The sequence below is a fragment of the Bufo gargarizans genome, chromosome 5 (genome assembly GCF_014858855.1).
Source record: "Bufo gargarizans isolate SCDJY-AF-19 chromosome 5, ASM1485885v1, whole genome shotgun sequence".
Lineage (NCBI taxonomy): Eukaryota > Metazoa > Chordata > Amphibia > Anura > Bufonidae > Bufo > Bufo gargarizans.
The window spans coordinates 366,639,519-366,657,351 of NC_058084.1; the positions used below are offsets into that span (position 1 = coordinate 366,639,519).

At 47.5% G+C, this 17,833-nt stretch overlaps 1 protein-coding gene across 3 annotated transcripts in view; it reads right to left on the reverse strand.

The window, feature by feature from the left end:
* Positions 1–17,833, reverse strand: part of TOP2B (DNA topoisomerase II beta) — a 90,011-nt gene that overhangs the window by 68,600 nt on the left and 3,578 nt on the right. For 2 of the 3 annotated variants that reach the window (XM_044293177.1, XM_044293179.1), the window contains exon 2: positions 784–960. In XM_044293177.1, coding sequence (XP_044149112.1) covers positions 784–960 — 177 coding nt within the window. The remainder of the gene's footprint in view (positions 1–783; positions 961–17,833) is intronic. The other variant, XM_044293178.1, reaches the window with a different exon arrangement.

The following is a 17,833-nucleotide window of genomic DNA, read 5'->3' on the forward strand; positions in this document are numbered from 1 at the left end:
GATGATTGGCTGCACCGGTCACTTGGAGAACAATGGGGTCTCCTCACTTTCCGACAGACCCAAAGGAACTGAAGCGCCTAGGAGATTTATAAAGTAAGTATGGGTTTTTATTATTTTATAATATTTTTGCTTATAGGCTAATTTTAAAATTTCTCAGATAATATCTTTAAGATTGGGTGGGGATCTGTAGTTAAGGGTTGCTCTGCTCCACTTTGTAGTATCTTTCATTTCTGCTTTGTCAATATCTCTAAGTATTCCTAAACACATCCATCTTGAAGTTCCTCTGTACCACTGCTCCATTTCAGTTACGTCTTTTGAATACTGCTAAGAGTGCACAGAGATCAGCCGATTGTTGCCGTGTCTGCATTTTAAAAGGAGTTCTCTCCGGTACAAAAAATATGGTAAAAAAGCTGTACCTTGTAAAATCCCCTCGAAAGACAAGGGGGCAATGCCTCTGCCTGGAGAAGAAAGCTTCTTTACAGTAAGAGCTGTGACTCAGGACGTGGTCACAGCAGGGACAGTGGGCAGTTTTATAAAGAGCTTCGATGAATTCTTAAAATTAATAATGCTTATGCAAATGTATAGAAGTCCCTTAATTCGCATCCCCACGAGTTCACACGGCCAATATCCGTGTTTTGCAGAGTGCCATTTGTGGTCCGCAGCATGGGCACGGCGGCCATATGGTCGTGTGAATGAGCCCTAATTCACACAGCTCTTCAGCCCAAATTGAATGTGGCCACAGGGTAACTTATCAGAATAGTTTCTATAGTTTATTTCATTCACCTGTGTGACTGGCTCCACAGATCCGATGTATGTATCCGGACGCAGGAGGATGTGCTCAAGCTGTGTCTTCTTCTGGTAGACCCTCTCCACGGACATCTTCTTGGCGTCATTCTTGTTATTGCTATTGCTTTCACTTTCTTCCTTAGCTGCTGCATTTTTCTGGTTATCAAACAAGGTCTGTGAGTGAGAATATGGGAAAACGTGAAGCTATACATACAGCGCACGTAATCTGGTCGCCTCATATGCCCCGCAAGCCACTCTTCTAATCCTGACAGATTTTCCTCCAACCTCAAGTGTTTAATAGTCTACCCATAAGAAGCCTCCTCCTCTACTGTCATTTCCAGAACAGTTCATTGCAATTATTTTCCTGATCGTAGCTGCTCTCAGCTACACTCTTTGGCACTAGTGCACACAGAGGCTTCCATCTAGTGGAACAGGCTATGCATATTCCTGCTGCACACAATATGATCTGGTCCGCCGCCTTAGGTTTACCACGGATTAATCAAAAGCTACAAAACAAACGCATTTCTGGTAGATGCAGCATCAACAGGGAGCCCACTGGGTCCGATTACTCCTATCAGAGTATTCTTTTTAACATTTAATAATCCCTGCCGACCTGATGTTGATGACCTATTAAAAGCCCGGAGAACTCCTTCAATAAGAGATATGGAGTCAACAGAGGAGGTGTCAATGCTGCCGACTCTTTTCACCCATGATTGGCAGTTGCCCCCTCCCCCAGCATGGCAAAGATACTGGATATTAGCAGATCAGCATTGCCAGTCATTAATGTGACAAAAAGGAAGGCTGTTTCCCACTGTAAGGGTCCATTCACACGTCCGTAGTGTATTGCGGATCCGCAATACACCCGGCCGGCACCCCCCATAGAACTGCCTATTCTTGTCCGCAATTCGGAGACCACATAGTGTGCTCTCCACATCTCTTCCGGCCCCATAGAGAATGAATGGGTCCGCACCCATTCCCGATATTGCAGAACGGATGCGGACCCATTTACGGACGTGTGAATGGACCCTAATTTGGAATATCTTAAAAACAAACAAAAAATAAAAATAAACACACTGATGCGCCGCAGAGAGCTCACAAAAGATACAAATAAGGAGAAATGTAATTATTAATTTAACAGAAAAAAGTGATAATTTTTTTGCACAAACATTTAAAGGAACCTGTCTCATTGAACATGGTTTATAAGCTACATGCATCATATTATAGAGCAGGAGGAGCTGAGCAGATTGTTGGATAGTTTTATGGGAAAAGATTCAGTAAAACTTCGAATTTACCCATTTATATTTCTGCCCAGTATCAGTGATTGACAGCTATCTCTGTGTACACAGTCATAGAGGGAAGGCTGTCAATCACTGATAGGACCGCCTCCTGGACTGCAAAGCCCAGAATGAGCAGGAAAAAAAAACTATATACTGCATCAATCTGTTCAGCGTCTCCTGCTGTATCATATGCTGCCTGCAGATTACTTTGCATTTTCATGGCGACAGGTTCTCTTTAAATAAAATTAAACTACACTTAGTAGGTATCCACACAACCATAATAAAGGAATTCATTCAAAAGGTTAGTGTGAAACGTCAACACTTAAAAGAAAGAAAGAAAGCCTACATAAAAGGAGATTTTTGTGAAACTCACCTGTAAAATCTTTTTCTCGTCTTTTCCATTGGGGGACACAGACCATGGGTATAGCTTAGAGGTATTAGTAGGAGGGACACTATGCAAATGAAAGAGCTCCTCCTCCTCGGGCTATACCCCCAGACTCCACCAGGAGGAACTCAGGCGTTGCACAAGCAGTAGGAGAAGGAGCAAGAAAAAATCATGGAAACCATCGGACCAAGCCATAAGGTCCAACCAGAAACAGAAAAAAACGAACTAAAGACCCCTCCTGCAACAGGAATAATGGGTGGGAGCTGTGTCCCCCAATGGAAAAGACGAGAAAAAGATTTTACAGGTGAGTTTCACAAAAATCTCCTTTTCTCGTGCTTTTTTCCATTGGGGGACACAGACCATGGGACGTCCAAAAGCAGTCCATGGGGTGGGAAAAAATATCAGCACCGCCAGGAGGAACGCCCCAACGGTCAAACAGGAACCACAGCCTGCAAAACCCTGCGGCCAAAGCCGCATCAGCCGAAGCCAGTGAATGCTACTGACAAAAATTTGCAAAGGTATGCAAGGACGACCAGGTGGCCGCCGTACACAGCTGAGACGCAGAGGCACGACTGCGTCTTGCCCAGGAAGCCCCCTCCGCCCCAATGGAGTGAGCGGCAATTCTAGCCGGGGGAACTCCACCACAAGCGTGACAAGCCGCGGAAATAGCCAAGCAGATCCAGAGCGCCAAGAACGGCGGACGGAAGCAGTAGCCGCGAGACACACCTTCAGGACCCGTACAACATCCAGGGAATGCAGAGTGCGTTCCTTGGGGTTAGCCGGAGAAGGACAAAAGGAAGGCAGGACAAGATCCTCATCAAGGCGGAAGGGAGAGACCACCCTGGGCAAAAAGAAGGGGACTGGACGGAGCACAACTTAATCCTGGAGGAAAACCATTAAGGCTCCTGATAGGAAAGAGCGGCCAGCTTCGACACCAGTCTGACCTAAAAGCTCGTGATGGGACGTGAACTCACAGCCACTGCATAATAGCCCAGAACTTTAATCACTACGCTATGTAGCTGTATCAGAAGCTATGGTCACAAGGAAGTCCAGATGAGAACAGTCAGAGAGACCCTCCTCAAAGGCTCGAAGGGAGCCGACTGCAGAGCGCGCAGAACCAAATTGAGATCCCAAGGAGACAAAGGGGGAACATACGGGGAACCGAATGCGCCACCCCCGAAGAAAGGTCACCACCGGACCCTTAAGAGCAAGGGACCTCTGACGGCCCGCGCCGAAACCTGACCTTACAGGGAACTAAGCGACAGTCCCTGCACAAGCCCAGACTGAAGAAAAGACAGTACCATCAAGATGGAAAACCGAAGGGGAGGGAACCCCGAACCCTCAAAAAAGGATAGGAAGGCCATCCAGGTACGATAGTAAATCCGGGAGGAAGAAGACTTCCCCGGACTGATCATGGTCCTATCCACTGAATCCGAGAACCCCATCTTTATCAGGATGGCGGTTTCAACAGTCACGCCGGTAAACGAAGAGACCGCAAATTCCGGTGGAAGAACGGGCCCTGAGACAGTAAGTCCTGTCCGTCGGGAAGAGGCCATGGGGCGTCCGCCAGCAACCGAGCCACGTCCGAAAAACCACGCGCGGCGAGGCCACTCTGGGGTGATGAGAACGGTCGGAGTCCCTTCCGCCTCGAACTGGCGTAGACCCTTTGGTAGGAGAGGAAAACAGAGGAGGCTGAAGTCCTGCCACGGAGACACCTGCGCATCCATCCGTACGCCTCCGGATCTCGGGCGCGAGCCAGGACCACTGGGATCTTGTTGTTGAACCCGGACGCCATTAAGTCCACATCCGGACGGTCCCATCTGTGGCAGATTTCTTCGAACCCTTCTGGATGCAGAGACCACTCGCTTGGATCCACCGTGTTGTGGCTTAGAAAGTCCGCTGTCCAGTTGTCCATTCCTGGAATGCAAACTGCTGACAACACCGGAACGTGAGTCTCCGCCCACGTCAGAATTCACTTCACCTCCTGCATCACCATCCGGCTGCGGGTCCCGTCCTGATGGTCGATATAGGCCACGGCCGCGGCATTGCCCGTTTGAACCCGCACTGGGAGGCCCGCAAGGAGAGAGGTCCAATAGGAGAGAGAGAGCGGAAAAAATCGCCCTCAATTCCAGAAAGTTGATTGGAAGGCGAGACTCTGCCGCCGGCCAAATTCCTTGAACCGTGCGAGACTGGAAAACGCCCCCCCAACCCAGGATGCTGGCATCGGTGGCGGCGATCGTCCAGGAGAATGCGAGAAAGGAACTCCCCGACCTCAGGTTCTTTGGGAACAGCCACCAAGGGAGAACTGCCCGAACCCGCTGAAAGGTAAAGGATCTCCTGTTGCGCCAGGCGAGTGTGAAACTGGGCATATGGAAAGGCCTCGAAAGAGGCTACCATAAGACCCAGGACCTGCAAGTATTCCCGAATGGAGAGGCACGGGGAGCGCAGCAGATGCGACACTGCCCCCTGGACCTGGGAGGACTTGAAGGCTGGTAGAATACTTTGGCAGCCGAGGTGTCCAAAATCACCCTCCGGAAGGAGAGCCTCTGGGACGGGAAGAGGCAGGAGTTTGGGAAAGTTACCAGGCAGCCGAACCGTTCCAGGGTCTGAACAGTGATCCGGACGCTGTCCGTGGTCTGCGGTAGAGAGGGGGGCCTCTATCCGGATATCGTCCCGACAGGGCAGCAAAGGAATGCCCCTGGTACGAAGAAGCGCCATGAGCGGTCCAGGACCGTGGCAAGGACCCGCGGGGTGGTCGCCAACCCGAAGGAAGGGCGACAAACTGACAGTGTCGACCCATAATGGCGAAGCGCAGGAATCGATGGTGGGATTCCGCAATCGGGACATGTGATAGGCCTAGGAGCAGCAGGGCGGGCTGACTGGGCCCTCTAGTGCCGGGAAGGCTGGTGCAAAGGAAGGCCTCTTTGCGGGCGACCTGAGACCCCCGGCGGAGGAAGCAGGCGACGGCCTACCAGATGAGAAATGGCAAAAGGCATGCAGAGACGAACTCGTCCAGCTGATCCCCACAAGGCCTGGAAACCCCAAAGGGGAGATTAGCAAGGGAACGCTTGGTGGAGGCGTCAGCGTCCCACACCTTCAATCAGATCTCTTCGCGCTGAGTGACAGAGATGGCCAACCTGCGGGCAAAGAGGGAAACAATGTCCCTAGAAGCTTCGCAAAGAATGTTAGAAGCCTGAGACATCTGGAGAACCAACTCCAGTGTGTTAGTAGCCGCATCTCGTACCACCAGTTCCTGGTGGTGGTGTTGTAACCACACCGAGAGAGCACTGGCTACCCCTGCTGAGTGAAAGGTAGGTCACAGGGACGCGCTGCCAGCGAAAAAAGGACCTGGAAGAGAGTCTATGCGTCTGTCTACAGCATCCTGGAAAGAGGAACTGACTAAGACAGGAAGGGCCACATAATTGGCTAATCCGGCCACCGGAGGATCCACCTTAGGGGGAGGAGACACCTCTCCTCGCCGTCAGCAGGGAAAGGAAAGTATATTCATGCGCTGGGTGGTCGAGAACCTTATTAAGACCACCCCAGGCCCTGGACATGACCGCGGAAAAATCCCTCATGGACCGGGAACATGGTAGTCTCCGACTGCCTGGACGGAAAAAGGGGGAACTCCTGACCAGTGGAAGGAGGAGAATCCCCTTGGAGAATAAAGGTGTCTCGGACAGTCACCACTAAGTCAGCCACCCTGGTGGAGAGCTTAGGCGAGGGGTCCCGCTCCATGACCTAATCAGAGCCGGAAATTCTCCTTCAGACTTGCGCTCCCTAAGGGAGGGGAGAGTCGCCCGAACGCGCCTCTAGACGAGGGGGGGGGGGGGGGGGGGAGAGCCAGAGCCATCCGAGGAGGGATGCTGCTGCTCACGCTCCCTGTTAGTATTCGGGCGTCTTCTGTGGAAAACCACTTAGAGAGGTGGTTGGCGTCACAGGATTTGAAAATGCCCTATAGTCCAAAAAGGACGTGGCTCGTCCGAGCCGGATAATTCTCCTTCGGAGTACTCTCCCTAGGGAGGGGGAAGAGCAGTCCGCAAGCGCCACCGGCGAGGTGAGGGGGGTGGAGAGACAGAGACATCCGAGGTGGGATGCTGCCGCTCACGCTGCCTCTTCGTAGTCAGTCACCCACTGTGGGGACCACTGAGAGAGATGGAGTCGTTAGCGCCACAGGATTAAAGGACATGGTTGCCTTGGTGACTAAGACCAATTTAGCGGCCGCGCTGGACATGGCAGATGCCCAAGCGGGGACCGCAGGCCCCCAGGGACGTGGAGGAGGGGTGGAGGAGGGGGGTAAGGCAGGGATGCAGGTAATACTCATCTGCTCCTGCAGAACTTCTCCCTCGACTCCAGGACCAGCAGGGATGCACCTCATCAGGCTTCTGACTCCTTGTCCAGGAGTGCAGTGTTCTGGTGGAGGGTGGCAGCAGGAGACCCAGTAGCTGGTGGGATACCGGAGCTGCAGGTCGAGCCCGGATCCACTTGTCTTCTTTGGGGGGCAATGGAGGCAGCCAGGCAGCGTCCAAGGACGGCAGCGGGCATTCCACGGGGGACCAGGAAGGCGCCATGCCGACCTGTGTCCCCATCTAGAATAATATAAACAATTTTTGAAGGCTGAAAGGGGCTTTGAACTCAGAAAGCCTGGACATGGGGCAACAGCAGCAGTACCACTGAGCTACCAGCTTGCCTGGCACAAAACGGAGTAGAGTGATGAGGAGCTGCACGGCCATGAGCAAACAGAGTCTCCAGTGTAAGGAGAGTCAGAGCGGCATGCCGAGGCTCCGCCTCCCCTAACGCGTCATTATGGCGCGAAAAAAGCGCGCGCGAAAATATGCGCGCGAAAATATGCGCGCGCGAAAATATACGCGCGCGAAAATATGCGCGCGCGAAAATATGCGCGCGCGAAAATATGCGCGCGCGCGAAAATATGCGCGCGCGCGAAAATATGCGCGAAAATAAGCGCACCACGTGGAGGAGCGGCCTGCCGGCGGGCGCTGAGGGAGCGCAGCAGCCAAGGCCCGACGAGAGAAGCGCTGAAGCCCACAGTTTAAGGGGAAGAGATGCCAGTACTCCAGTGCCAAAATGAAGAAAGTGTCCCATCAGGATCCTTCTTCAAGCTCACCCAGGCAGCCACAGACAAATAGACACAGAGGGAGGGGGAGGGATTGCAACACTTATCTGCTCAGCATGCTCCCTCGATGTCCAGACCAGCAGGGATGCGCCTCTTCAGACTTCTGACTCCAATCCAGGAGAACAGTGCTCTGGAGGAGGGTAGGCAGCAGGCGTCCCAGCAGCTGGTGGGATGCCGGAGCTAACAGGTCGAGCCCGGATCCACTTATCTTCTTGGGGGGAAATGGAGGCAGCCAGGCAACGTCCCAAAGACGGCGGCGGGCACTCCATGGGGGACCAGGAAGGCGCCATGCCGACCTGTGTCCCCATCTAGAATAAAAATAACAAAAAGGAGTAGAATCAGAGAGTGTCAACCTCCTTCACCAGACACTAAGCAAAGACTGAGTTCCTCCTGGTGGAGTCTGGGGGTATAGCCCGAGGAGGAGGAGCTCTTTCATTTGCATAGTGTCCCTCCTACTAATACCTCTAAGCTATACCCATGGTCTGTGTCCCCCAATGGAAAAAAGCACGAGAAATCACATTTTATGTATATTCAAGTTGTAAAAAAATATGGCATCCACAAAAGGGCACAGAAAAAATAAATACAAATTTGTCTCCCAAAACAGGGTCTTATACAGTCACATCAGAGAAAAAATTCAGAGGCACAAAACAAAACATAAGTCAGTCATTAAAGGCTCTTTTCCATTATCATGTAATGTACATCACAGATTTGCTTGTATTGAGCCTCCATGACATATTATATAGTTATGTCACTGTGATCGCCGCGGCACAGAATCTGACATTTAGACACCTGCTGTAAAGCCTGGGATTAGAGATAACTTCAATCCTGGCCATTTCAACTCCTAAATGCCACAGCTGATAGTAACCGCAGCATCTAGTCGATTAGACAGGGGGAGAGGGGTTCCCACTGTCCCCTTCAATCTGCAATCCTGGGCCCTACCAAAGGCCCCCAGGGATGCAATAGTTCTATGTCTATTAAGCTGTGCATGTAGACAGGCTTTCCATTTTAGGCCTAACGGCGACTGTATATTTACATCCTTACGCTATCCGCATTTTATTTGCATGCGTTCATGCACACGTCAGTGCTTTTTGTGGATCCGTTTTTCGTTCCCGAAAACTACAGAACATGTCCTATTCTAGTCTGTTATGCGGACGACAACAGCCCTTCCAACTGATGGAAGGGAGGAAAAAATAAACAGAAAGCACATAGAAGGTATTCTGCGGATTTGTTGTTCACAGACCGAAATACGACCAGTCGTGTGCAAGACGCCTTACACTGACAGGCTATACCAAAGCCGTATATCAGTAATAGTCCCCTCAGTGAGACTAAATAAGTAATTAAAGGAGTTGTCCGCTTTATTTTTGTTGATGACCTATCCATAGGATTTTTTGTAAAAAAAAATTTAAGGCTACTTTCACATTAGCGTTAATATTTTCCGGTATTGAGATCAGTCATAGGGTCTCAATACTGGAAAAACAATAATTACTCTTACGGATAATTGTTTTTCTTGAAACCCATGGCGGCACCCATGCGACTAGGACCTCCCATCCAGGACAGGAAACCTGAAGAGATAAAATGGTTCACACCCCCACCACACCTCAGCGATTCTAATAAATAGAGCTCTGGAGGCGTGCCAACCACCAAGAAAAAGAAGGTTAAAAACAGAAACCAACCCACAAAGTGGGAGACCCAATCTAGTAAGTTATACCCCTTATAATACCTTCTGCGGCCACTGCAGGAATCGGGAAACCCCTCTTCTTATCTGAGGCCCTCTCGGATGTCATCAAGCGAGGAACCAAACAGCCTAGAACTCTCACACGGAAGAGAGCAGAGTCTCCACGATTCCACGATTTAAACCAGATAGCCCGTCTAGCAGCGTTAGACATGGCAGCTGCTCTGGCAGAAAAACGGATCGCATCAGTAGAAGCGTCCGCAAGGAAATCTGCGGCTTTAGCAAAAGTAGGGAGGGAAGATCGTACCTAGAGAAGAATTACTTCCTCCTTAATATGAACCTCGAGTTGAGCTATTCTAACCAAAGCCTTAAGGACCTGGAAACCCAAGAGGTGGCAATGGCTGGTCTACGACTTGTTGAATCAGACTCCCAAGCACGTCTAAGATAAACGTCTGCCTTTTTATCTAGAGAATCTTCTAAGCAGCCTAAATCATCGAAAGGTAGATGATTTTTTGGCTATTTTAGCTACCGGGGCATCTACCGTGGGGGCTCTGTCCCAGACGCCCGCTACCGAATCCTCAAAAGGATATTTTCTTTTTACAGAATTAGGAATGAAACATTTTCTATCTGGATTTTCCCATTCTTTTCTGAAAAGGGCTTCCATATTTTTATGAACGGGGAAACTCTACAGCTTTTAGGGCCGAGCCCTTCAAAAACCTGGTCAGCAATAGATTTAGGCTGTTTTACATCCTCTAATTGCATGGTGGCTTTAATGGCTTTAAGTAAAAGCTCGGTACCTTCCGGTGGAAAAAGAGCCCTCCCCGCTGAATCCTCATCTGATAAGGCCTGGCCGGATTCTCTTTCCTCGTCCTCCCCAGAAAAATCTGAATCAGAGTCCTTATTATAGGTGGATCTTTCAGGAGACCTTGGGCGACTTCGACCGAGTGCTTTAATAAAAGATTTAACTTCTGACTGTACCAAGGCCTTAATATTTTCAGATAAGCTGTGAGACTCTTCCATAACCAGCTTATCTATACAAGCTTGACATAGTGGTTTAATATAAGAGGCTGCTAAAGCTACTCTAAATCCTCCACATTCTTTATGTTTAGTCTTTCCGGATGATTTCTTTGGTGTCTTTGCTACCTACAACAATAAAGCAAAAACACCACCCAAAATTAGGAGGATAAATCTCACCCATAGTAGAGTATAGCTTCCCCGCTCCTCAGGACCAATACCGGGCTTATGGGCCTCGAGGGCTCCAGGGGGTCAGCACGTCCTGCATCACCTAGTTCCGACATGCTGGTGCAAACCCAGATCCAGCACAGCACTGTGTGCCACAAGGCTGGCTGTCTTCTCCTGCTGCCGATTTGTAAAGCGTGCCTCGGCCCCTTTTAACCCCTAGGCCCAAAAATGCCTAATCCAATGAGGGAGGATGCCCACACCCCTTCCGGCCCAGAGATAACATCGATGAGCCGGAAGGGGTCGTCCCGGAACGCATGCACAGAACGAAGGGAAGCACGCACCACCATCTTGGAAGCGGGACACCAGGCATCCTGCTGCAATGGACCGGGAGCCGTCTGAACACGACTACAGCGGCTTTGGAGGAGGAAGGGAGAAGAGCAGGCTCAGGCAGCGGCTCCCCAAGGAGACCCTTTACGGTATAGTAGACCCAGACCACCCCAGCCTCCCGAGGTGAGAACCAAAATCACAACAGGACAGGAAACCTGAACTGAGGCGTGGTGAGGGTGTGAACCATTTAATCTTTTCAGGTTTCCTGTCCTGGATGGGAGGTCCTAGTCACATGGGTGCCGTCATGGGTGAGGGGAAAAAACGATTCAGTTTTGTCCCTATTCATTGTGAATGACAAAACAAAACCGTCATTGTCAAAACGTAACTGAACAGAACGGAATGCTCCAAAATGCATTCCGTTTGGTTCTCATACCGGAGAGCAGACTGCAGCATGCTGTGGTTTGCTTTCAGTCCTGGGATGCAGAGCAAAACGGATCAGTCATGACCCACAATGCAAGTCAATGGGGACGGGTCCGTTTTCTCTGACGCAATCTGACAATAGAAAACGGATCCGTCCCCCATTGACTTTCAATAGAGTTCATGACAGATCAGTCTTAGGTATGTTACAGATAATACAACCGAATCCGTTCATAACGGATGCAGATGGTTGTATTATCAGTAACGGAAGTGTTTTTGCTGAACACTGCCGGATACAGCAAAAACACTAGTGTGAAAGTGCCTAAGGGCTTGTTCACACAAACGTGCCGTATTTTGTGGTCCGCAATTGGCGGATCCGCTTAACACGGATGCCACCCGTGTGCCTTCCGCAATTTGCGGAACGGATGGCCCTTTATAGAAATGACTATTCTTGTCCGCAAAACGGACAAGAATAGGACATGACTCATAATTTTTGAAGCCACGGAATGCAGCAACGGATGCGGACAGCACACGGAGTGTGAATGAGCCCTAAAAGGAAAGTCGAAAAGAGGCAATTTCGATTTTTGTGTGGATTGTGACTATTTTGATGATACCATATGCATGTGAGGTTTTTTTTTAAAACCATTTTTAGCAAATAAAACAACTTTTTAAGGGAACAGGTTTCTTAAATTTTTTGAAAATGTTAACATTTATTTAACTCCTTAACGACCCAGGACGAGAATGCTCATCCTAAATGGCCGGTACTTTGCGACCCAGGACGAGCATTCTCGTCCTGCGGCCCTTCCTCCCCTCACAAAATGTATTGTACTGAATTGAAACAGGGATCAAACCCTGAAAAGGTGAAGTCGCACAGTGGGACAAATATAAAAAGTAAAAAAAAGTTTTTGGGCTTTTTTTATATATAAGCGCTCAGCTCATAGCCTGAGGCTTTTTTTCTCTCAGGCTATGAGCTGAGCGCTGCGATTGGCCAGCGCTACAGCATGGGAGAGTGAGACGCCGGCAGGTTCCCCTGGGTGGAGCCTAACTATGAAGATACCGGAGGCTATACCGGGAGAACGGAGCGGCGTCCAGGTATAAAAGTAAGTGCAGGGGGATCCCTGGGCGCCGCTCTGCATTTCTGTATAGTTAGTTTAGAAGTTTTATTCTAGTAAAAGGTCCTCTTTAAACGTTTCAAGTAAAAAATAAAAAAAAGCCTCCTTTTCCCAAAATAAAGTTAAAAAAATGTGTAAAAAATAAAGAAAAGTAGATATGACCTAACCCCTCAGATGAACACTGTAAAAAAATAAAATTAAATCCATTTTTTGTCACCTTACATCACAAAAAGTGTAATACCAAACGATCAAAAAGTCATACGCACCCCAAAATAGTGCCAATCAAACTCATCCCACAAAAAATTAGACCCTACCTAAGACAATCGCCCAAAGATAAAACTAGGGCTCTCAAAATATGGAGACACTAAAAAATATATATTTTTTAATTCAAAGATGCTATTATTGTGTAAAACAAAAAAAAACAAAAAAAAGTATACATATTAGGTATCGCCGTGTCCTTAAGAACCTGCTCTATAAAAATATCACATGACCTAACCCCTCAGATGAACACCGTAATTTTTTTTTTTAAAGTGTCAAAAAAGCCATTTTTGGTCACCTTACATTGCAAAAAGTATAATACCAAGCGATCAAAAAGTCATATGCACCCTAAAATAGTACCAATCAAACCGTCATCTCATGACGGAAAAAAATTAGACCCTACATAAGAGAGTCGCCCAAAAAATAAAAATAAAACTATGGCTTTGAGAATATGGAGACAAAAAAAACAAACTTTTTTTTCAAAAATGCTTTATTATGTAAAACTGAAAATATTTGGTATGGTCATGTCCGTAACAACCTGCACTATAAAAATACCACATGATTTAACCTGTCAGATGAACATTGTTAATAACAAAAAATTAAAACTGTGCCAAAACACCTTGCCTCACAAAAAGTGTAATATAGAGCAACCAAAAAACATATGTACCTTAAAATAGTACCAACAGAACTGACATCTTATCCCGTAGTTTCCAAAATGGGGAAATTTTTTGGGGAGTTTCTACTCTAGGGGTGCATCAGGGGGTCTTCAAATGTGACATGGCAGCTTAAAATTATACCAGTGAAATCTGCTTTCCAAAACCCACGTGGCATTCCTTTCCTTCTGCGCAATGCTGTGTGCCCGTACAGCAGTTTATGACCACATGTGGGGTGTTTCTGTAAACTACAGAATCAGGGCCATAAATATTGAGTTTTGTTTGGCTGTTAACCCTTGCTTTGTTAGTGGAAAGAAAATTGATTAAAATGGAAAATCTGCCAAAAAAGTGAAATTTGGAAATTTCCTCTCCATTTTCCATTAATTCTTGGGGGAACACCTAAAGGGTTAACAAAGTTTGTAAAACCAGTTTAGAATACATTGAGGGGTGTAGTTTCTAAAATGGGGTCATTTTGGGTGGTTTCTATTATGTAAGCCTCACAAAGTGACTTCAGACCTGAACTTGTCCTTGAAAAGTGGGTTTTGGAAATTTTCGCAAACATTTCAAGATTTGCTTCTAAACCTTCTAATGTCCCCTAAAAAATAAAATGGCATTCACAAAATGATCCAAACATGAAGTAGACATATGGGGAATGTAAGTAATAACTATTTTTGGAGTTATTACTATCTATTATAAAAGTTGAGAAATTGAAATTTGATAGTTTTAATTTAGTTTTTTATAAATAAAAGTGAAATTTTTTTACTCAGTTTTACCACTGTCATGAAGTACAAAATGTGCCGAGAAAATCTCAGAATGGCCTGGATAAGTAAAAACGTTTTAAAGTTAATCACCACATAAAGTGACATGTCAGATTTGCTAATCTTGTTGGTTGTCCAAGTTATTTTTCTTGATCCTCAGGATAGGTCATCAATATCAGATCGGTGGGCGTCCGACACCCGGCAGGTGTAATTACAAGACGCTGTCCCCATTCACTTCTATGGGAAGGCTCTGTAGTATCCACTTGATTAGGAAGGAGCCGTCCCATAGAAGTGAATGGGGACAGAGTCTTGTAATTACACCTGCCGGGTGTCGGACGCCCATCGATCTGATATTTATGACCTATCCTGAGGATCAAGAAAAATAGCTTAGACAACCCCTTTAAATACGTTTTAAATTTGCCTTTTTTCCCTCTAAAAAGTTAATCAATAATTCCCATGTACTCCAAAATGAAGGCCACAAAGAAAAAAAATGATAAAATTTGTCTACAAAGGAGACGACATGCAGGTTTTTTTTTTTTTAAGGAGAAGGCAGTGCTCGCACAAGCATCGTTACCCCTTATGCTAACTCTTATGCCTCAGTGACCTGCGTGGCATATCTATGGGAGTTCTTGAGACAGTGGAGTACAGCACTCAGCTATTTCCAGAACTCCCATAGAGATGAATGAGGCGGTAGTTCCCATGGGGGGCTCTGAGGGTTACGTGGTACCGGTTCTCATGATCAGTGGGGATTCCAGCAGTAGGACCCCCACAGATCTAATAATTATCCTCTACCGTGTGGATAGATCACTTTGAAGAAGCAGAATACCCCTTTACACCACTGCACAACCCTCTGTATGGCTCCCACAATGCTGCCTCTGAAGCAGCGCCATACAGTAGCCCATAAAAGCATATTCCACGTTATCTACAATGCAATAAAGCCCACGGACAGAATGAGAATACACAGCAGAAAAGGCTACGCCTTTCAGCAGAACACCTCTGTCAAAGCTTCGGCCTATGCCAGCAAAATAGGCTTGGTACTTAAAGGGCAAATTAAAGTAAGCTCGGCAGCCACATGCTTCAAATTCTATTACCCATTTGGAAGATGATAGCGGTACCCCAACTCAGTACCATTCTTGTATTCCCCACAAAATAATTCTGGGGCATCTTTTCTTATAACTCTGTACTGTGCTGTCCCTCTATTATTCCTCCCAAACATTTACAAATAAACTGGCGACTGGGTGTTTCTGGCAGGGGCATGGCCAATCAGTGCTGGCAGTATCAGACTGGACAGAGACACAACCCTTTGACAAGAGCTGTCCATTTATTCTTCTATTTCAAGGAGGAATAACAGAACAACAACACAATGTAGAGTTAGGCCCCCTGCACACGATCAGGATTGCGTGCGGATTTTCCACGCGGATTTGCGTGCGGAAAATCCGCACCATAGGTCATGTACATTGTATTCTATGAGAATTTGAAATTCTCAATGCACACGATGCAGATTTTTTCCGCGCGGATTTTAAAATCCGCGACATTTCAATAAAAAAATTTTTTCCTGACTGGATTCTCTTCATTCACTTAGTGAAATCCGCATGCGGAAAATCCACACCGAATCCGCACCAAATCTGCACGCAAATCCGCATCAATTAATGCAGGATTGACCGCACAGATTTGCCTGCGAACACCTGCGGATTTCAGCGCGGATTCTCCGCACATGAATCCTGAACGTGTGCATGTAGCCTAATAAGTGTAGATGCTCCAGAACTTCGTATATTACAACGGATACTTTTTTCCCACCATGTAACCAGATGGGGATGGATGCCACTGTATTTTTCGTCATGTATACGATAAATGTGGGACAAGCACAGTCTCACGCACAGGTAACGGCCGTATGATTTGGCCAGATTTTTCCTCCCGTGTTTCCGCATCACTTGTTACTAACGTGCTGCACCTCTGACCACATCCGCCCTAAACAGCGCAAAGGACACACCACACAGTTGTATCGTAAACAGCATCTGTCAGCAGAATCAATCCTAGTAGAGCATTCATAATGCCAGGTAGGGTTGATTCTGCTGACTAAAATGACACTTTTCTTACATCTCCCTGATGTGTTGTTACTGCGCAATAATAGTTTTCATTTTAGCTTAATGATCTTACCGGAGCACCAATTTTCAACACCCTGCTCCTTCCCCGTTCCTCCTGATAGTCAGGGCAAAGTATCTCGTCTGGGCCTGTAATCTCGCACCACTGCTCACAGGCAGCTGATGGAGATGCTCTGTGCATGCACCCAGTCTGATTGCCTTTCACCTGGTCCTGTCAGACAATGGGAACATTGCAGGGCGTTGAAGATCTGGTACTCCGGGGTGCTCGGTCCGCCCAGTGCACTAAAACTCATATGCATAAAATTTTTGACTCAGAGAGACATAAGAACGGTGTCATTTTGCTCAACAGGATCAACCCTACCTGGCATTAGGTCTGGCTTAATAGGGCTGATCCTGCTTATAGAAGGTATTCATAAAGCCTCAGCAGGACACTCGCTCATCTGACAGCGGTTCTTCTCACCTCCCCTATACACACACACACACACACGTCTGTTAAGCCGAGCATACACACATTCACATTTAAGAGAGGGTAAGCAGCTTACCTCCTGAGGGATTGGGAATGCTGGGGGATCCGGGCAATCCCAAACAAAGGAGCACCAGGTTGGGTCGACTTTCCTCTAACACATAAGGACCCTTTCCCACGGAAGTCTGGCACATGGAGGAGGCTGATCAGCGGCAGCTCCCGCCTAGATAAAGCTACAATGCTCTAGTCCAGGCATGCTCAACCTGCAGCCCTCCAGCTGTGCAGAACTACAACACCCAGCATGCCCAAACAGCCTACAGCAGGGCATTGTGGGAGTTGCAGTTTTACAACAGCTGGAGGGCATGCCTACTCTAGTCCATGGCTACACAGTGCAGCCACTATAGCCTACAGAGGAAAGCTTCTCAACTCATCACGTGGACGCCAATACCGCGGCAGGTGACTGCGACAGCTACGTAACAGCGCCCATAGTGTCTCTGGGACCCTGCGACACGTCCAACTTCATATAATCCTGAATTAAAATGGAAAAAGGTCCCATGCCGCAATGGAATAGTCTCAGGAGACAATGGGCGTCATTTACTATGATCCCCTACTCCAGAAAGTTATGGGAAAAAGTGGCAAACCCAGGGTTTGCAACTTTTAATCATTTATTTAATTTTACCGCCAATACACCTACATTAAGGTGCAAGTGCCATTTCCACACCACCCTCACTACTTCAAAAAGGGGGCAGGGTGTCGGCCCCGGCTTATCATTTACCCAAGTTTTCTGGAATAATTCATGACTGAAATCTACGCCAGCAATTAAAGGGGTTGTCCTATGACTAATGTAAAAAATGGAAATCAGACATCATACGGCACATGACAATACCTTCCTAACAAAGCTAGAACCAGTCCTGTACCTGACATGGATCCAGAGATCTCCCCATTCATTGTTCTGCTATCAAGCTGCAGCTCAAGGGGAGGGTCTTTTCCGCTGCAGCTAAGGGGGCGTGTCCATTCTGCTGGAGCTCTCCTCCTATCACAGCTCTAGAGGCAGTTGAAGGATGAAACTGAGCATGTGCGGCCTTCTCAGTGAGGAGGTCAAAGAAATAAAAAAAAAAGAACAAACAGCAGGTGGCGCTGTACAGATACATTTTATTGAATAACTCAGTGGCCATGCTAAATTTTTTAATTACACGCAATTACAGAAGTATTCAGCTCCAGGTGCTGGTTTGAAAACTAGAATATTTCTCATGAGACAACCCCTTTAACTGGAGTAGATTTCAAACAAGTTGAACAGACTGCCTTTG